The 21,822-nt window shown below is 39.8% G+C and overlaps 1 protein-coding gene across 6 annotated transcripts in view; it reads right to left on the bottom strand.

The window, feature by feature from the left end:
- Positions 1–13,973, bottom strand: part of SREK1 (splicing regulatory glutamic acid and lysine rich protein 1) — a 43,303-nt gene extending 29,330 nt beyond the window's left edge. For 3 of the 6 annotated variants that reach the window (XM_072858752.1, XM_072858753.1, XM_072858754.1), the window contains exon 1: positions 2,726–2,859. Coding sequence is in view for 3 of the 6 variants with exons in the window: in XM_072858751.1 (XP_072714852.1) it covers positions 2,726–2,859; positions 13,535–13,695 (295 nt within the window). In the remaining 3 variants the exon portion in view is untranslated. Of the gene's footprint in view, positions 1–2,725; positions 2,860–13,534 lie in introns of those variants that run through there. The other 3 variants (XM_072858751.1, XM_072858750.1, XM_072858749.1) reach the window with 2 other exon arrangements.
- Positions 13,974–21,822: the final 7,849 nt, after the last annotated feature.

The following is a 21,822-nucleotide window of genomic DNA, read 5'->3' as shown; positions in this document are numbered from 1 at the left end:
AATAGTCAAAATCCATCTACCAGATAATGTGGACATAAAATTTAGAATGATTAGGGTGGCATCTTTGTTTATCTTTCAACCTTTGCGTTCTCAAAGTATAACGTTTAAAGAAAAACCTACCGATACACACACAAAAAAGTCATATTTTGACAGCTTAATAATGTTACTTCATTTACAATTACGTTTTTGTTAAATTGTTTATTAAATGTCACAAAATTAACATTGTTTTCATTGTGTAGTGATTCCCTCCTCATATTCCCTTGATTTACCACTGTTTCCCTTCATATTCCCTTGATTTACCACTCCATATTCCCTTGATTTACCACTCCAATTTTCAGATTTTATTCTGGTTTTTAAAACCAAGTTTTCAGAGTTCCATTTTACCTCTCCTCTATGTTCAATTCGGCGCGTGAAATGTTTTATTACTGGCACTGTTGGCCAAGGATATAATTTTACCTCCTGGTAGAATATAGCCATCACTACTTTTAAAGCCCATGATACACTCCACTGACTCCATTAACAATGCATCACATGATACATACTGAATCAAAAATCTTGCGCTGTGGTCTCCAAAGGCATACTTATTCCACACAATAAATTCCTCAGAAAGTTATATAAACCTATATAAATTCACATCTTTATAAATTAAAATCAGTGACTCTGTTAGAAAGTTACATGGAAACAGCATTCTGACATTAAAAAAAATTTGACCTCACAACTCAAACCACTTGTTCACCTAATTATGCATAAATCTCTGTGGGGTCCAGAATGATTTTGAACAGTGACAATTTTTCTGTAATAGGTTTTCTCAGAAATGCCTAATAAGTCAGCTACCAATGGGGTTGGAACACGATTTGTCAGAACTTTGATTTTATTCTCCTTCCATTCATTGTCTACCATCAAGAGACACAGGAAAATGTAGCTTTACCTGCCTGTTGCCATATCACGTCAGGCAGTGATCTCATCACAAGAAAAACACCAGGAAATGTTGTTCATTCATTAGGCGGCAATCTTCCCTCTCTAGCAATACTGAACCAGTGTTAAGGTCTTTTCAATGAAATGTAAAACTAAGATCTTGAATAATTTGTAGTCAATTATTTAGGGGCAATTTTTCAATAGTAAGGACTCTGGTCCCATTAGCCTCCACAGAGCTTCAACTGGATACAGCAATATCCTCTTTGTGGTTTAAGAACAAGTTCAAAAAATAAAACCAAAAAGCCCCAAAAACAAGGCATAAAAGCAACTAAAAATCTAGGCTTCACAAAGACAAATATATGTGCCATATGCCCCTATTAAGAAGGCTACAAGAATAGGCAGTATATTGTAGGTCAATATAGCTTTTAGTGAAAGTACTTACAGAGTCTATGAAGTTTTGGAGACTTGTCAGAGTTTGCTAGGAACATCCCAGACCATTATTACAGCAGCACTAATCTCCTACTATCCAGATCATGATGTGGCAAACATGCCAAAAAATGGTACTCTGGGATCACTGTTAACAAACTCTAAGTCATCAGTATTTTTTGAAACAAAACCTGACTCTTGCAATTAGAAAAGTTATGTGAATAGGAGGTATTTCTGGACTTGCTGCAGTTTATGGTTCAATCATTCTAAGTATTGTTGTTCATGGCAAAACAGCTACCATGTTCAGAGTGAACTTAGGTTTACTCCACCAGCTGGAATGTTTCCACTCCAAAGAGGCAAAATGTCCAGAACCAAAGGGGCAGATGCTTAATTCCACAATGATCCCAATGAAGTCAATGGGGCTCTGCCTAACTCCAGCAACATGCCTACCATAGGGCCATGCTTCATATAACCCTATTCAGATCTGGGATATTGTACTAATAATATGAACTACTTTGTATTCAACACATCTGTAAAAGTATGGCCTTAAAGCTAGTTAAAGGAACACTTGTAAATTTAGTATTCACCAAGCATTTTATTTGATTACAAGTTTTAAAAATATTGTACACTTGAAGCATTCTGTACAGATCATTGTATTTTAAGAGAGATATCTAAAACCAAAAAGGAGTACCAGTATACATAAGAAAGCCTTTTTATGGCACACAAAGTAATATTTTCCACAGTCACAAGAAAGGAAAATTGACCTTTTTTTATTAAACTAGCAGGTAAAGATTCATATTCAAACAGTAATTATCACCATGAATACTAACTATTTTAGATTAGATTAATCTAAAATGGCCAAAGACATATATCACATTGTCTACAAGACAAAATTGGGATTCAGTCTAAAAAAATGAAAAAATTATCAGTCTCTTAAAAAAAAAAACAACCACAAAAAACTCCACCACTGCAAAGGTGAGACATTAAGATCCAAACTGCAATGTTATTGGTGTCAGGAAATTGCCTAATTTTTTCACTGCTCCATTGACTTCAGTGAGAAATCTGTGTGAGAATAAGCTTGCCAACAGAAACCATATTGAAGGGAATTATTTTACCTTCTTTTCCCTCAAAATATGTAACAACTATGGAAAATTGAATTATCCTAATTTAAATCAACTACCTTTTTTCTAATGCTGAATTTCAATTAAATCTATATAACTGGGTTTCTTCATTCAATTTTGAATTTTGTATCAAGAGTTTCTTTCAAAAAGCAATAAAATAAAATAAAATAACAACAGAGCACCACCTCCTTACATGGAAAGCTTAAAACAATTAGCAGACACGACAATGACCAACATTACAGAAGAATGTCTAAAATACCAACCTTCTGCGCAGGGCACAACTATCAAAGCTCTGTCAATAAAAACCGTGTTAGTTAGATGCTGGGCCACACCAACACTCGATGCTTCACGAAACTTAATATAACATACTTTGGAGGAAAAAGCAAGAGGTGCGTTGCTGCAAGATAAAAGGAAAAAAAAATTAGTCACATTAAATAATTGTATGCATGTGTTTTTAACTATTACTCCTTTATAAAAAAAAAGGTTTTAGACTTCCTGGAAAAGTTAGCCAAAAGGCAAGAGTCTAGAAATTTACTAATTTGCTTACTTACTATGTCACTGAAAAAAACATAGCATAGCACCTCCTCCTTTTTAATGGAAACTTACGGAAGTCAAAATCCCAAATTAACAAGGCTAATTTTCTTTTATAATCTTGCTAAACAACATTGACCAGTACATTCCAAATTACTATTTTAAGTAGCATATTTACTTGACACATTTGTCAAGTAAATAATTTATAGTTTATCTTTTTTCCTCCAAATAGTCCTTGTTTAGGAAAGTCAAACAAGCCCAGTCATTTTTCAGTGTGGCCTTCAGATATTAGCCCATAATAACCGATACTCTTTCTTAGGTCTTCATGAAAGCAGTTTCATTAATTCTTATTAAGATAAAAGCAGTTCTTGAGAGTTCTTTCAAATGTTAGGTCTTAGCTCACTAATGTAAAAAAAATCCTTTTTATCATCTGCCTTAGTTTGGCATAGTGTAGTATGGGATAACACTGGAGGAGGTAGGAGGAATTCACTATTCGGCTAGAAGAAGGAAGAAAATTTGTAATTTAGAAAGTACACCAACAGGGATGTCAGAAAGCACAACACATAAACATTGTAATCTTGATCAAAACCAAATAAGTTTGCTCGAAAAACGTATTCCCTAGTCAAGGTTTGTAACCTTCATACAGGCAGTTTATCTCTTCATATGAAGGAAGTACAGGTGAAATCTTCAAAGAGAGAAGGCAATAGGATATTGCTGGAACATCAGCAATTTCCATTTGAAAAGACCATCTGTCTTCTAGCAAAGCAGTAACTCATGGAAAATACGATGCATAAACTGTTTCATCCTGACCCTCCCTCAAATGAAACAGAAACACTTGTCAACTTTCTGTAAGTACGAGCAGTTCAAGTTTAGCCCAACCCATCTTGTAGTCCCTCAAATTCCAAGCAGGTAATCCCAAAATTGTTGTATGGAATTAATTAGCCTTTAATATTTAAATACAAGCTCTAAAGTTTTAGACACATTATTTCATCAGATTAATTGCATAAATAAAACAAGAACTTAATCTGAGGCAGGCAGACGTATGCTTCTGGTTACCAGAAAGGTAAGACATAGGTAAAATATCTAGAGAGCTGGCCAACTTCAGAATGGCATTCAGAAACACTTATAATGGAAAATTCTGTGAAAACAGATACACCGAGGCAGCAAAAATAAACAGGGAGTGGGAGAGACATAAATAGGAAAGTGAACCTTACACAATTTAGAAAAACATTGCAAGATGACTACATTTCTTCTGCCCATTTATTTTGTTTGTAGTGGCCAATGTTTTCACAGTTTCAAGTTTCCACATTCAGGAAGGACATAATTGTATACAATGGCTTCTGAGACACCTGTAAAGTCTTGATTCAGAACAGTTTCCAACATCAGAGGTGACAGCGAGCTATGACTTTCTCAGTACTCAGCAGAAATGTTTGCATACAACTTTTAATCTTCCATATTCTGAAAAGCCAGACTTCACTCATTGCAAAGATTTTTTTTTTAATGACCAGAGGGGTTTTTTGTTTGTTTTGGTTTGTTGGGGGGAGGGTGGAAGGGGGTCTGGGTGTGGTGGCTGGGAGGAGAGAGTATTTTGGTTTTTTTGTTGTTCTTGTTTGGGGCTTGTTTATTTGGTTTTAAATACACATGTCAGTGCTGAAGCCTCCACTGAAAATTCTGTGGTCCAGACTGTTGAAGACTTCTAACATCTCCTGGTTTTCTTCCTTTTTTGTTTTCATTGATAACTCAAGAACATAATTCTGTTCCAGGCAGTTCCAGACCCCATTTATAAGGATCATAAATAATCCTTATACATTTCAACATCTATATAGAGCCAGTTCTGACAAGTGTATTTTTTATAATATTCTCCCCCATGTATTTCCTGGATTTCAATCACAAAAGTTATGTGGAAAGTATGTTAAAAAATATTAACATCAGAACACTGCTGCAAACAAGGCTCTAAAAAGAAGTCTTGGTACAAAGTGTTTTCTGAAGGTTACAGAGGAGAAATTCTCCATAAGGAGACCACCTCTGCTGAAAACACATCAATGCTGCATCTACATCAAGGGAGATTATTAAAATCCAAAAGATCTAAAATTCTAAAACGTTTCACAGTGATTGAGTCCTTTCCTTTTATGAGTGGGCCTCCTAAACCTCCCCAGCAGGCTTCTTAAGAAGTCTTTCTTAAAACAGAAAAGCCCTATTCTGTTTGAATTCCTTTTGTTCCATTTTTTTCTGCTAACCTTTCCTGAGGCTGAACTGAGGTAGAGTCATAGTCTTCTTCCTAGGGTTACAAAGCACCGATGCAAAAAAGCAACTCCCACATCTCTGATTCAGGGTTACTATAATCCAGTTACTTTAGGAAAGCAAGAAAACTCAAAAAGGAAATAAATATCTAAGTAGTATTCAGACATTTCTGCCATTTTTGTTTTCCTCTGTAGAGAGACAGTAACATCCATCTCCCAACAGAATAATAACCAATGAAAAACATTTCATAAGAATGACCTATTCAGAAAGCTACAGTGAAAAATCAAATAAAAGGCTACAAAACATTCCTCTAAGGGTCTGATTTTCTCAGGGGGGTGGTGATGGAGGAGACAACAGAAATTAATAACTTATCAAAATAAGATGTTATGGAATAATTGTGCAGATCACATTTAAATAAGGCTGTGTGTGTTTTATCTCAAAGGCCTCATCTACACTGCTGTTCAGTGCAGGATGTAACAATGCCTAAGAAACACTTTTGTGTTCTAGCCTCCAAGACCACTCCAGACCATCCAGAAGCAAACAGTATTATACAGCAGGGCTTTCAACACCTAACGGAGACAGTTTGTGCCTCCCTGCTTTCAAACAACTCATTCTGCAAAAATCCAATTGTTGCTCAATAAAGCTTTTCAGTATTTAACTGTTCAAAAATCCTCTTACAGCCACATTTGAAAGCTTATCACTACAAGTGTAATTTTGAAGGCTTATCTGAAACACAGACTTCAACTGGGTGAAAAGAGTAACACAAAAGCATGACTAGGACTAAGAATCTGATTACAGATGTCACTGGTCTCCTAGTAAGCCAAAAACCACTCTAAGCTGTATGAGTGGTTGGCATACTGCGGTACATACCCAAGGCAAAAGACCTGTCACACTCTGCAAACCAGCTTCAGATTTCAACTATACTGCAAACTGCAAGTGATCTATAAAAACTGGTCTTGGTCTTGTTCAGAACTGTGAGAAAAAGAAGCCATACTTCATCTTCTCACAAAAGTCTATTTAAACAGCCAACAGAAAGGTACCAAATTAATACTGTCTTGAACAACACATTTTGTAAATTTAAATATAAGTAACTTTAGGCTGTTAAAAGCAACACACAACAAAGAGACAAAAGTTTCAGGGAATATTCTACAGAGCAGGGAAGACAATATACCCTCTCATGCCCTTGCATACTTAAATGTCGGTATCATCATGCAAGTGTGGTTTCTCAGAGACCTTTTGCACATGCGTGCTTGCAGGAGGCCTCCCTCCTACCTCCTTAATGGCCTCTGTGTATTCCCACTTGAGAAAACTCAGTAAGCACTGGAAGTTTTGCACATGGCAAACTGAGAAGCTCATGTTAAACAGTGACAGCAACTCTCCACTCCCAACACAGGAATTCAGACCTCTGACCAAATCAGGACCATACACAGGTATTCAAAACTTCAGGAGTTTTTCCTCAGACTTGGTGACAAAATATCACTGTAGCTGACAGCGAAGCCCCACTAAAGCCACCCTCTTCCACACAGAAGTGGCAAAACCACATGGAGGCCCTGGTGTAGTAACAACTCTTAGTACATAAACTAATTCTCTTACACAGGCTGCAGTCGTAGTATTATTTTCTATTCTTGTTGCCTTTTTCATCCTACCTAACCATAATTTTCCAAGTCATTTTCATAGACACCTATAACTTTTCTTTACAATATTTAAGTCCTTAGCTTCAGGAGGAAACCAGAACTCATTTGCTAAAATCAGAAACCTGCAATTCAGTCATCCTGCTTTCCTCAAGATGTAAGTGAAAGGGAAAATACTACACATACGAGTAAATTAAGAAATAAATTAAGAAACACAGAAATTATATTTTCTGAAAGGATTTTACAATCATCCCTTACTTTCATTTCTGAGCATCTTTTATATAAAGTTGGTTGGAAAAAGAAAAAGCAAATTCTCAAAGGGTCTCTGAATATCCTTCTTCTCAGGCTAAAGCTCTGTTTGTGGGACAGGGAAGAAGAGATGACCAAAAGGCTTGGTAATGAAGTGGAATAAAAGGGGTCTTTTAGCACTGAAAGCCACCTATGGCAGTGTTTAAAAGACAGGTCTTACAAGGAAAGGGTTAAAAAAGTCTCATGAAGTCTAAGTTTTTTGTGCAAATGCTTGACACTAGTGACCAACAAGGTTAAACCAATACAGCAGACATACAGCATGATAAAAGATAAACTCTGCTGGTCTCTTTAAGACCTGATTATCAAATACAAATTAAGAGTGAAATGAGTGGATTAAAACAAAAAAAAATAAACAACCCTTTTCCTACCTCCACGTAACTTATATTTCTTTACTGATCTTGTGGGACAACAATGTTATTCAAGATCCACAAGCAGGTGCTTTAAATTTTTAGGTTAAAGTTTCAATGGAAAGCCTCCCAGAGAGCCCAACAGTATACAGTTGTACAATTAAGTCAAATTTGAATTTTTCTTGTAAGAAAATAAGGAAATACAAACAACAGCCACCAGTAACAAGTATCTCTGACCCACTGAAAGATGATTCATGTTAACCATTTTTCAATTAAAAGAAACATTGCTTTCAGTGCCAATGAAGCCTCACTGACAAGTAGCTAAAAATGGGATGATGACCATATGGAAACAACTTCTTCAGTGCCAAAAGTTTCCAATGTCCTCAACACTGAATCTGAAGGTGGACTACTCACAGTTCACATAGGCCTCTTTGGAACATAAGAGTAACAATAAAGTAGCATTTACTGCCATCTTCATAAAGTGTGAAAGCCTCTAATATACAAGACCGAAACCTCCCCACAGAGAACAAGCCTTAGCATGATTTAACTCAACAATCATAAAAAACGTCCTCTGAATCAATTTGACATATAAAATAAAGGATGCTAACAGAAACTAATACTTTAAAACCAGTGGCTTAGGATATTAATTGCTGGTAAAAGTCACTGGGTTCAGGAAGGTTGCTGGGAATAGTGAGGAGTCACCTTAGAGAGCCTGCATTTTATTTAATGCACTAAAAAACTGAGGTGGTTTCTCTCTTCCTCTCCACATTTTGCAAGCTTACAAGAACTTTAGTAAACTAACATGCTTTCTATTTAATATAATCTGTAAGTAATTATATTCAGCAATTGAGACTTCCTTTTAGTTTTTTAAGGAAATTCTCTGCTGCATGCTATAAAACCAAGGTACATGTTAATGACAGGAAAAATGTAGAAAATGGGTAAAAACAAACTCTTCTCTCTAATAATTCTAGTTCAGACAACCATAACATAGCCCTGTACTTTGCTCTAAAATCACTGAAGCACAAAACCTACAGGTGCCAGAGACACCATGCTCACTCCCTATTAAGTCAATAATCTTCTCTTTTTTCATTGAGGTCAGTGGTAAGGGTGTTGCACAATGAATTAGAGTGGAACAGTGCCATCAAAAGAATTTCCTATAAGGTGTAAATGATCACCTGATCAAATTCACCACCCCTACAATCCTCTTGGATTGCTCTGACAGAGCAAAGTATCAGACGATTAGGAAAAAAAAATCCAAAGCTAGCACGCAAAGCTGCATTTTCCAGGAATGGGAAAAAATATTTCAAAAAGTAATTAAATTGTCAAGAGCAATGCTCCAAAATGGTCCATGTCCTTGACCAAGTTAATGCACAAATACCAGAATGAGACTTGTTCAAGACTTGCTGTTCCAGCTGGATGCGCATAAGTCTATGGGGCCCAATGGGATTCATCCCAGGGTACTGAAAGAGCTGGCCCATGTTATCATGGGACCTCTCTCCATTATTTTTCAACAGTCTTGGGAGTCTGGAGAGGTCCCAGTCAACTGGAAGCTGGCAAATGTTGTCCCAGTTTTCAAGAAGGGTAAGAAGGAAGACCCTAGCAATTACAGGCCTGTCAGCCTTGCCACAGTATCTGGTAAAATTATGGAGAAGGTTATTCTGGGAGTTATTGAAAAACACTTGAGAGGCAATGCAGTCATTGGTCATAGCCACCATGGGTTCACGAGGGGAAAGCCCTGCTTAACTAACTTAATTTCCTTTTATGACAAGGTCACCCATCTAGTTGACCAAGGGAAGCCAGTAGACATGGTTTTGATGGATCTTAGCAAAGCTTTTGGTACTGTCTGGACAGAATGTCCAGCACACAGCTAGACAAGTCTATAATATGTTGGGTGAGCAATTGGCTGACAGGTCGGGCTCAAAGACTTTTAGTAAATGGGGTTACATCAGGCTGGTGGCCAGTCAGCAGTGGGGTTCCCCAGGGCTTGATTTTAGGGCCAATGCTCTTAAATGTTTTTATAAATGATCTGGATGCAGGAATCAAAGGTACATTAAATAAGTTTGCTGATGATTCTAAGCTCTGGGAGCTGTGGACACCCTCAAGGCTAGAGAGACCTTACAGAGAGATCTGGGTAGACTACAAAGCTGGGCAATCACCAACCGTATGAAACTTAACAAGAGCAGGTGCCGGATTCTGCACCTAGGATGGGGTAATCCTGTTATATGTACAATCTGGGGGAGGAGAGGCTGGAGAGCAGCCCCACAGAAAGAGATCTGGGGGTCTGGGTTGATGGCGAGGTAAATATGAGGGAATGGCGTGCCCTGGCAGCCAAAAGGGTGACCCGTGTCCTGGGGTGCATCAAGCACAGCATAGCCGGCTGGTCGAGGGAGGTGACTGTCTCACACTACACTGCGCTGGTGCGGCCCCACCTCGAGTGCTGTGTGCCATTCTGGGTGCCTCAGTATAAGGAGGACATCAGACTGTTAGAGTGTGTCCAGAGGAGGGCGACCAAGATGGTGAAAGGTCTTGAGGGCAAGACTTAGGAGGAGCAGCTGAGGTCACTTGGCTTGCTCAGCTTGGAGAAGAGAAGGCTGAGGGGTGACCTCATCACAGCCTGCAACTTCCTCATGGGGGGCAGCAGAGGGGGAGGTGCTGATCTCCTCTCTGGTGACCAGCGATAGGACACAAGGAGATGGAATGAAGCTGCATCAGGGGAAGTTCAGAATGGGCATTAGGAAAAGGTTCTTCACGGAGAGGGTGGTCAGTCACTGGAACAGGCTCCCCAGGGAAGTGGTCACAGCACCAAGCCTGTCAGAGCTCAAGGAGTGTCTGGACAACGCTCTTAGGCTTATGGTTTAGTTTTAGGCAGTCCTGCGAGGTCTCCCTAAGGTAGGTAAGTCCTGGGAGGTCTACCTTTATGGGTCCCTTCCAGCTCGAGATATTCTATGATTCTATTTTCTTTCAATTAAAAAACAGTAGTTTTGTTATTAAAAAAACTTAATATTTAATACAATCAGATTTATGGATTAGACTTTAGCAAATTAAGGGAGAAAGTAGAAGGCTGACAGACATGACTGACTTGGAAGAGGTGAGGGGTAATTTATACCTTTATTTGGAAAGATCATGGAGAAAAGGGAGTTTATATGCTTTATAAAGTGTATGTATGCATGTATATATACATACATCTGTATATATATTCCATTTACTGTTGTGCATTATCAACAGAACTGGAAGTTCACATCCATTAGATATAAACATGCCCAGCAAAGGCAATGGAATTACAAATATTACAGTAAATTCCTTAACATGAATGCCCTTTTTTTTATATACATGAAATGATACATACAGAAGAGAACACAACTTCACTCTGCTCTGCAAACGCATGCTTGACTAAGTAAAAATATTTTGTGTGTAAGCTGAATTATTTGCAATACACAATTAAAGAGAAAAGAAGTTGCAATTCTCCACAATACAACATGTAACTTTATTTCACCTCATTGCTTAATCTATTAAAAAAGTTAGGATAATACTCCTTTTAATCTTACACCATATACTGTTCTTGAAATAAGAATTGTTGGCTTTATTTTTTTAACTATGTATTTCTGTACAAAGGCTAGCAAATGCAGTCCCAATCTCAGTGAAAGCTTTTACTTTACTTAGGTAACACAAATACTCTCTGATGAGTGAAAGCTACTATGTCACCTTCCTCTGATTCCTCAGAGTGAAATAAATTAAAAAGAGCATATAAATATGTCATTCAGTAGTCAATATCCATGAGACCTGTAGTTCACTAATTCAACTTACTGAATTACTTTTTTCATGTAGAAACTGGACTGAAAAGTGAGTTTCTGCTGTCCCATGAAGGTAACAAAATTCATGCTCTAGAATATATCAGAAGTTTGGATTTCTTACAGAACTGTTTTTAAAGCTAAGATGGAAATGACCTGATTTTTTGCCTGATGTTGATTCTAATGTAAAAAGTAAATTTTCCTTTTAATTGAATTAATAGAAAGAATTGATTTTTAAAAATCTAGGCCTTAAATCATTAAACACTTAAGGAAAAAACAGTAGCAGAAAATAATTTTAATAAATTGCAGACATCTATTGTAGCATCTTTTTGTTTGGGACACCTCTGCTTCCCATGCACTCGTCAATGAAACACTATGTTCTGAATTTATCATAATAATTATTCAAATATATTTTTAGAGAGTCAACAGGAAGCATATCTTTTTTTGTTTCACAGGAAGGGCATTAAAGTAAATACTTAATTTTTTTCCAAGGTAATAATGTGAAAGTCAGGTCAAATGTCCATAACTATTAGGCAAGGAAATCTGTATTTCTAGAAGTTATGCATAAAAACTGTAAATAAAACCAAGAGTAAAATAAGTAATCACAGTCCTGCATCTTCTCTCTGAAAACTAAATTAATCTTTAGTTTTAATGCTGATAAAATAATGCTGATATTTACAGCATTATAACCTTGAAATTTTCAAGTCAAACCCTACTATGGTACTGGATTTTAATATTTTATGTGTATGTATACACACTGGCAAAATTTTATACATAGGCACAAACATTATTTGCATATGAATGTCAACAAAGTATCTATTTGCCTTAAAATCTGTTATATAACTTAGTGAAAAATAAGAGCAACAGCTATAACAAAAAAATATATTCGGTCAGGAGAAAACTCAAGTGTATTAAGAAGCAAGTGTGGAACAAGTCCAAAGTAAAACTCTAGAAAACTGGATAAAAATCACCATAACTCTATTAAACAGTTTTTCAAACTCAGTAAGGCTGTTTTAAGCATATCTGTACATGAATGGATGCCTATTACATATACTTTACATACATATTAAATCATATTTAATTTTTCTGAATGGTCCTCATTCAAACTTACTCAAATGTAAGGTAGTAACATATAAAAATGAATACCAACTTTTTTGCTATTTAGTTTTAAAAATTAAATTTTACTTGTCTGAATATCTTCTTTGTATTAAAGTACCTGGATATGAATGACTCCCTCCCCTTTCTGCTCTATTCAACTTTCATAAGAAAAAAGATACATGGTTTGAAAGGACACGTCTGTCATTCAGTTCCTAGTACAAAAGATGCGTTAAGAATAAAATATTTATTTTCCTCCCCTGTTCTGTTGATCATCACCTGCTTGGGAGAAACAATATTGCCATTTTGCAAACCTCAGTATCTCCTATCTGAGTGCATCCCTCGCATGCAGCGGACATAATGAGAACAGCTACCATTTAGAGAAACGTGTAATGTCCGTTATTAACTTTCATTTACAGCGCACGTCTTATCAGGGGCATTTCTGAGCACAAGGCAGGGCAGGTTCCGTCCCTCTGTGAACAGCTATTTTGGCTTATGTTCGAGCGGCCCTGTCTCGGAGAACAGAGCCCTTCGAACAAAAACAAAAACAAAAAGAAAAAAATAAAATATTTGGTCCTGCCGGCACGCACTGCCCGGACAGCGCGGCCTGGCAGCCAGCCGGGCGGAGGTCAGGCCCGGGGCTCTCTCGCCCGACCACCCTCCACTCAGTCCGAGCGACGAGAAATGGTGGGCCACAGAAAGCAGGTTTTCAGGAAAAGGGGGGAAGGAGAGTTGCGCCAGGGAAGCGGTCCGGGGCAACCTGGCAGCACGCTTCTCGACAGGCCTTTGGCGGCGACTCAGTGCCGGCATCCCCCAAAGGGGGCCGCAGCCCCGGCCGCCGCCACGAGAACACAAAACCCGCGACTCCGGAGACGCCGCGGCTGCTCCCCTCCTCCGGGCCGGGGCCGCCATCTTAAGTCCGGGAGAAGCGCCTTTCCCCTACCGCTCCTGCCATACAAAGGAGTGGGACCACGTGACCCCCTCCCCGAGCGGGAGGCTGTGGTGCCCACACTCAAGATGGCACGTAGGGCCTTCTGCCTCTTCCCTCCCCTCCACCCTCCCGGCCCCTCTAGGCCTCTTCCTCCTCCCAAGTCTCTATCGCTCCGGAGGCTGGCGCAGGCCCCACTTACTCCGGGGGATAGAGGCGCAGCTCCTCGATATCTCCCAGGAAGCCGAAGAGAGTCCGCATCTGCTCACTGGTCACTGCCGAGGACAGGTTCGTGACCTGGATGACAGACGTGGGGCCCAAGGGGAAGCCCAGCGGCACCCCGATCCCTCCGCTGTTCATCATGGCGGAGCCTGCACGACCGCTCCGCTCGCGGCGGTGCCACACGCAGCCGGAGAGGCGGACCTGACGACAGAGAGGAGCGCGCGGCGCCTGCCAGAGCGTCCTAGCGCGCGGGCGCTCTAGCGGCGGACTCGACTGCTCGCTGGAGGAGTTTCTGGGCGGGCAGCCGTTGGCCCCCTGCGGCTCCCGGAGAGCGGGCGCCCCCGCCTCGCGCAGACCGGCTTCCGGTGGCCGCAGGCCAGGCTCGCCCGCCGCGGGAAGATCCTCGCTTCCCAACGCGCCGGCCGGGCCGCTGTTGCCAGGGCGGGACGAGCGCGGGGCCTCGGCCCCGCCTAGAAGGGGGCGCGGGGCCGCGCGCGCGGCCCGGCCGTTAATGGCCGCGTCCCCCCTGGCCTCCCGTCACGCACACGCCAGCCGTCCTGGGCGCGGGCTGCCGGGGGACCGGGCCGCAGGCCCTGCGGGGGGCCGCGGGAAGGAGCAGCCTCGGCGTCCGCGCGGCGGCCCGGGCGCCGCACGCAGCCCCTGCCCGGGGCGCTGAGATGGCTCCGTCGCGCGTGGGGACGGTGAGGCTGTGAGCGCCGCTGGGCGATCCCCGCACGAACACGGCCCGGACACCTCGCTAACGGGTTCCCTTCTCCTTCAGCAGAGCGAAAGGATTCTCAGTTTAAAGCCGGAGTACCAACGAGTCTAGGTACAAAACCCCACCTGGAATAGGGCAAGGTTGGGTCCATTGATTTGGCATGAAATCCTCTGAACGCTCTGCCAGCAAGTTAAAATATGCCCACAGGAAACGGAGGAAAAAACAGATTTGCCATTTAAATGCTCTTTTGGTAGCCAAGTTCAATAAGAGGCGGTTTAATTATCTTAGGGAATAAACCCTTGAAAACACCCTGACTACATTTAAACAGGAAGGGGTTGTAATGGAATAAATTGTTAATTTTTTTGTTACAACTTGACTGGGAATCTATCCCAATTAAATTGATTTTACCTGGAGTTACAGTTACAGTTCTCTTTCTTTAAAAATTAAATTGACTGGAGAAAATGAGACTGAGCGCTATGCGTGTTGGTGATTGCTGTTAAGGATCTAACTGCAGCCTTTCATAGAAAGAACTGTGCATCTTGGCACTGAAAGATTCAAGGTTTCAGACATGAATATTTTAGTTTTTAAGGTTTTTTATACCCCAGACCTGAACTGAGAAGGGACTGAGTATTTTTGAAGCTATCTGGGCTGAAAAAGATTGCAAATTTGTGATACTTTCCTGAGCAAATAGGTCAGTTGTTACAGAATCTCCATAGATATGTCTGGGTAGTGCTTCCTTTATTGATGCTTAATATGTTAAGAATTTTAAGTAATTCCAATAAATTGTCAGAGATTTATTTTATTTAAAAATGCCTACACATATGTTTCAGGTAGTACTTACTTCAAAATGATAATTGGTGCACTCATATTCTTTTTCTAAATTGAATCCATATTCCAAAAGTACCAGATTTAAGATCAAAGTTAAATCCTTTCTTTCAGCCAACCTGGTAGCTTTTAATTAGTCTAAGTTTAGAGAAGTTTAACTGGAGAATTCCAGATCTTTTGTTACATACTGTGCAAAATTAAAGTCTGGTATGATTATTCTATCTATAGGAACATTACATAAAGATTTCCTGTGTTTTGACTAGTGTATCTCATCCAAAGATGGTTAGCAGAGGTGTAGAAGCTATTACTGCTTTGAACATTCTTGTCCTTTCTCCTTGCACCTCTCAGTGGAGGGTACTAGAAAAATTAGCTCTAAAATTCGCAAATAGAAAAATTCTGTGATATCAGAATATACCCTCCTTCAGGTAAAGCCTTTAATCATACATATGAAATTCTGAGCTACTGGTCTGCTTCCCAAAAACAAAACAGAAGCAAAACACTGTTTACATTTTGTACTTGTCAGTCACTGCCACAGGACAAAATTAGCTTGGAAAATAATACAAATAAATAAATAAATTTAGATTTCAGAAGAATAGCAAAAAAAACCCCCAAAACCCAGTGCCGAAAGCCTTGGTTCACACAGGCTGCCATTAAAATGCCAGAAGCAAACAATGACTATTTTAGCCTAACTGTTCAAAATTTAAAAGTATTTAAGAGCCACTCCCTCTCCCATAATAAAAAACAGAGCTATTGAGGAAAAAAAGTTAAATAAAATGGATAGACATGCAGAAGGGGAATTGATGTACAAGCAGTGCCCAAACATAATCTCTCTAATCAACGGTGAACAGACCTGCATTAGCATCTTCTTATGGGTTGCCATAGGCCGAGAGAAAACTTCAGCGGTGATCTAAGTGGATTAATACATGTAGGAGCATCTTTTCAGTTTTGCTGATCTGTTTTTATACTTTTTAGTAACTGTGCACTTAGATTCAGTAAATAAATTCTTTCATTTTACCTTCACCTTGCTTGTACAGGCAACAATGTCAGGTTAACTAGCAAAGACCAAGGCATTCCATGCCTGCAGTGCAGAAATCCTTCAGCTTCTGTCAGCTAGGGATCCCAACATCAGTCACCTGACAATCCACACAATAGATTTTGACTGAGCTCTAGTCCTGGAACTCTAACCATGATTTCAGAAAGCCCTTTGCAATTGCAGAGTTGTCCAGAGTTGATGGGGTGCTTGGGAGAACAGCTTTACAGTCATTGTATTAAATTCTCAAAAATAGGTGTTAACACCTTTCTGGAAGAGGAAAGTTATTACTTAAAAATTACTATTCTTAATATGTAAAAACAGGTGCAAACTATGCTTCGAAGAGAACTGATTTATCAGCAACCATTGTGTAGTCAAAATTCTTTCAGTTTCCTTAAGTTACTTCAGAAATCAGACTGAGTGGGATTTTGCAATTCATAGGGGTCCCCTGGTGAGCGCAGTTTTCAGACACTGTGAAGGCAAATGATAAACCATCCATGCATCAACAATATGTGTGTTCATGAGGGCAAATAAGCAATCCCTTCTGAAAACAAAAAGTGGGTTTTTTTAGAGGTAAAGGGTAAATCTCAGAATATGGAGCATTTGCTTGTCCTTACAACAACATACCTTTTCTGTTTCATTAATCAGCTGTTTTTCCTGTGTATGTAAAATAATCTTCCCCTAAAACTGCATAATTCCCTCTTCTTTTTAGATTCTGAAAAACAGCAGGAATACATTACCCTTACAGAGATCATGAAACTTAAATTCCATGTCACCTACTTGTAAAATGATAAAGTCTTCAAACAAAAGCAACTATTAACCTTTTGTCTAAGATTGTATTTCCTGATCTTTCCACAAGGTTTAAAAAGCATTTACTGGGAAATGTTAAATGCAAGTGCCAGTAGCAAAATACTGGCAATTCAGAAGGACGTTACAGTAAAACCTGTTTTAGATGATCAGGAGAAAAGTCTTTTTCCTTACAAGAAGTCACCTTTAGAGTAGACAGTGGGTGGTCTGTTAGGGGTGGACATCAGTGTGGTACTTGCTGCACCTCCAGGGGTGGGGAATGGAAATCAATGAGGTAAGATAAAGACAGAAACATTAGAAAGCATTCATTAGCCTTCTTTAAATCGAGCCTTAAAGAATTCCAAAAGAATGTTATCCACAGAGCACATCTATTTGATATAAAATCAAATAGTTCTAAGTTTTAAGCAATTTATGAAAAGTAAAATTTAACTTCAGATTCAACCCCTGGGCCACCGGTAAAATCCTGGAAATGGCCCCTGGAATCCCAAGCCCCCGAGACCAGTGAGAAAGTCTGGAGAAAGGGAGACATAGTGCTGGCAGAGGCGAATCAGGTTAAATGAATTGTACACACACAAGTCCATGGGACCTGATAGGATGTTCCTATGACTGTTCAGGAGTCTAGCCAATGTCACTGTGAGACCACCATTAATTATCTTTGAAAGGTTGTAGAGTTTGGGGGAAGTGCATGCCACCCCTAGATTCCAGATGGGCAAGAAGGAGCATCTCAAAAACTACAGGCCAGTCAGCCTCACCTCGATTGCTGGGAAAGTGACAGAGCAAATTCTCCTGGAAGCTATTTTCAGACATGTTAAGGGTAAGAAGGTGACTGGGCATTGTGAGCATGGATTTATGAAGAGAAAATTATGCCTGACCACCTGATAGCCTTCTACAATGAAATGACTGGCTCCACAAAGAAGGGGAGAGCAGCTAATAGTGTTTGACTTTTTGGCTTTTGTGGCTGCGTCCCATAACATCCTCATAGACAAACCAGTGAAGTACAGATTAGATGAGTGGGCAACGAGGTGCATTGGAAGCTGGCTGTGCTGGTTTGGGCTGGTATAGAGTTAATTTTCTTCATGGTAGCTAGTGTGGGGCTATGTTTTGGATTTGTGCTGGAAACAGTGTTAATAACACAGGGATGTTTTTGTTACTGCTGAGCAGTGCTTACACAGAGTCAAGGCTTTTTCTGCTCCTCACCCCACCCCACCAGCGAGGAGGCTGGGGGTGCACAAGAAGCTGGGAGGGGACACAGCTGGGACAGCTGACCCCAACTGACCAAAGGGCTATTCCATACCATATGGCATCATGCTCAGCATATAAAGCTGGGGAAGAAGAAGGAAGGGGGGGACGTTTGGAGTGATGGCGTTTGTCTTCCCAAGTAACTGTTAGGCGTGATGGAGCCCTGCTTTCCTGGAGATGGCTGAACACCTGCCTGCCCATGGGAAGGAGTGAATGAATTCCTTGTTTTGCTCTGCTTGCCTACGCGGCTTTTGCTTTCCCTGTTAAACTGTCTTTATCTCAACCCAGGAGTTCTCTCACTTTTACTCTTCTGATTCTCTCCCCCATCCCACTGGGGGGGAGCGAGTGAGCGGCTGTGTGGGGCTTAGTTGCCAGCTGAGGTTAAACCACGACACTGGCTGAACTGCCGTGCTCAAAGAGTTGTGATCAGTGGCACAAAATCCATCTGGCAATGAGTCAATAGTGATGTACCTCAGGGTCAATATTGGGTCCAATAATGTTATATTGTCATTATGTCTTCAATAACGACCTGGACAGTGGGGCATAGTGCAACCTTAGCAGGTTTGCAGATGATACAGAATTCAGAGGAGCAGCTGATACCTTAGAGTGTACGTGCTGCCATTCAGAGGGACCGCAAAAGACTGGAGAAATGGACTGACAGGCATCCCCTGTTGTTGAGCAAAGGGAAATGCAAGGTCCTGCACCTGGGCAGGAATAACCCCATGCACCAGTACATGCTGGAGGCCAACTGGCTGGAAAGCTGGCTGGGAGAAAAGGACCTGGGAATCCTGTTTAACAAGTTTAACATGAGCAAACAATGCACCCTTGTTGCAAAGAAGGCCAAGAGCCCCCTGGGCTGCACTAGCAAGAGCATGACCAGCAGGTTGAGGAAGGTGATCCTTGCCCTCTACTCAGCACTGGTGAGGCCACATCTGGAATGCTGTGTCTAGTGCTGGGCTCCCCAGCTCAGGAGGCTTGTTATCAATGTGAATGAGTACCAGATGGAACAGTATAAGCAAGACAGCCAGACTCTTCTCAGTGGTGTCCAGTGACAGGACAAGAGGCAATGGCCACAAATTGAAATACATGAAATTTCATTTAATCATAAGAATAAAACCTTTGTTTTACTGTGAGGTGGTTGACTGCTGGAACTGATTGCCCAGAGAAGTTGTGGAGTCTCTGATCTCTGATATACTCAAAGGCTGGCCTGAGTAACCTGCTCTATTTGACCTTGTTTTGAGCAAGGGTGGGTGGACTGGGTGATCTCCAGAGGGCCCTTCCAGCCTGAGGAACTTTGTGATTCTGTGAGAATTAAAGGTGCTTCCCTGAACTGAGTTCATTTATTCAATCATTCTTAATTGATAAAAAGCTTGGAATAATACTTTTTGTTAGCTTTCTATAATAATGGACATAACCTTTACTAATCTCAGGAAGTCTTTGCATATCCATTAATATATCCATAATGTATATCCAGATACATTACTGCTACCTTGCTTGGAATGTCAGTAGTCAATGCAGGTCTACAGTTGGTGGAATCGTTCATTCTTTGATTATTTTTAATGTATATTACAAGATCTTTGAACTACTTCACTGATGTTTTCCATAACCATGTATCTTCTTCAAGGAGAGAGAATCTAACACTTTAATTCTTACTGTCATTGCCAAAACTGTTGATTAGAGAGAACCAGCAATGCTTTGCTCAACTACAACTACATTGAACAGGATTTGATGGAATGTGATCAACAAGTGAGACTAGCGTTACTAATTCAAATAGGAGAACAAGCATGAAGAATTTCTTTGTTTTTCTGTTCTCCTATAACAGAAAGGAACAATGCTTGACTTCTACCAAGATGCGATTAAGAACAAACAGCATTTCTGCAAGGAAAGCCTAGCTGCCAGTTTCCCAATTAATGTTGTAGCAAACAGTGTTTGGAATTGCTCTGTAGATTATTTAAAGTAATACTCTATATTGGCCAAGCAGCACATAGAACATCAAGCATATTATTGCCAGCCTAAGTACGACTATAAGATAGTCTACAAAAAGTTTTGTCTGAGAAACTTTCTGCAGGTACATGAAAATATCAAAGAATTTGCATCACTGTCAGCAAAACCAGCTAATCTCAGAGGTTTATATCTGTCAAAGTATTTGCCTGTATGTCAAACTGCTTTTCCCACTTGTCATAATATTTTTCTCAATCACCAGTTATTCTTTGTGTGTGTTGTAGCACCTGTTACTTATCTGACTTACTCAACACTCAAACAAAGAAAAAAGACCGATAGGTACATTGTTCAGGGAAGAACGTAGGATGGCCATATGACTGATACTCCTTTCAGTGGGCACTTCTCAGCTGAGTTTGGTTGTCAAATGACTAGATGTTTCAGTGCAGGCTATTTACATATCAACTTACATTAATACATTTGCAGGATGATAAACACATTCTTTGTTATGTTTTTTTAGTCAGGCTTTCATAATTCTGCAATTATGCACTGAACTAAAAAAAAAAGCTAGCGGTCTTTATGGAAAAAAATGTCCAAACATTAAAATAATCATCGTATAACGCAGTTTGAATTTAGGGAACTTCTGACATCTTATTGAGACTTCAAGAAAATTTTGAGCAAATGGTACAAATGTTTAAAATACTGCTATCATTTAACCATGGCTAGCACCTTTGGTTCTCATTAAAGCATTCAAGTTGTGTTCAGTATACTACTTTTTATTTATTTAAGATGATGAATTTATATGTTTAACTTAATCGTTCAGTATATGAGTGATTAAAATAGACATCCAAAGAGATGAGAAGAGATCCAAATACAAATAAAGCATTTTTCTTCTGAATGTTCTTTCACAAGCAGTACTAGAATGCCACTAAAAGCCAGTCTATTCATATAGGTTTTGCTACATAACTTTGTTTCCATACACAATAACTTTACACAATTTGCCTCATCATACAACCAAAATTCCAATTTTTGCATAGATGGGCAATGGAGAACACAGGAAACAAAAGTGTCTTTTACAACACGAATATTCCTTCTCTTGTGAATTAATCAAGAGGCATAATCTTCAAATGCCAGTCTCCTACTCACACTAGACTGCTGGTTCAAATTGACTGCTGGTAACACTCTGACTCAGTTTTTGCCCAGATGAGCGCTCCAGGTCAGGATATTTTTCTGCCTCATGATCAGTCAGGAATTTTACTCAATGTATAAATACATGAGGAGATGCTTGCCAAGTTCTGTGCGTGGCCAAAACCTCAGTTCTGATAGTATTGACTGTTTCTCGTCAAAGTAGGCAGTTAACATGAAATCTGAAAGCAACATTATATGTTTTGCCTACATCTACAGTTATTTCAGGACATTTTATTTTGGAATAAAACTGCATGTGGAAGTAGGATTTTTTAAATATCTAATGCAATTCATATTCACACCTCAGTTTAACTTGAATTAACTTTCAAATACAGACAAATTGGAAAATGTTTACTTTGTAGCGTTTCACAGACAATAGACTTCATTCTAAACTCTGATGAATCCACAGTTCTTCCCAAATGCTAAAAATTGCTTTCACCCCCTTTCCATCATTATACTATTCAGGTTTAGCAGGTAGCTACTCTCTTTTTTGTATATGCCTTAGTATAATTTTTTTTTTTAATAA

The sequence above is a fragment of the Ciconia boyciana genome, chromosome 4 (assembly GCF_034638445.1).
Source record: "Ciconia boyciana chromosome 4, ASM3463844v1, whole genome shotgun sequence".
In the NCBI taxonomy this organism is placed as follows: Eukaryota; Metazoa; Chordata; class Aves; order Ciconiiformes; family Ciconiidae; genus Ciconia; species Ciconia boyciana.
Note: the sequence above shows the minus strand (reverse complement) of the source record. Positions and strands in the feature narration are given on the sequence as shown.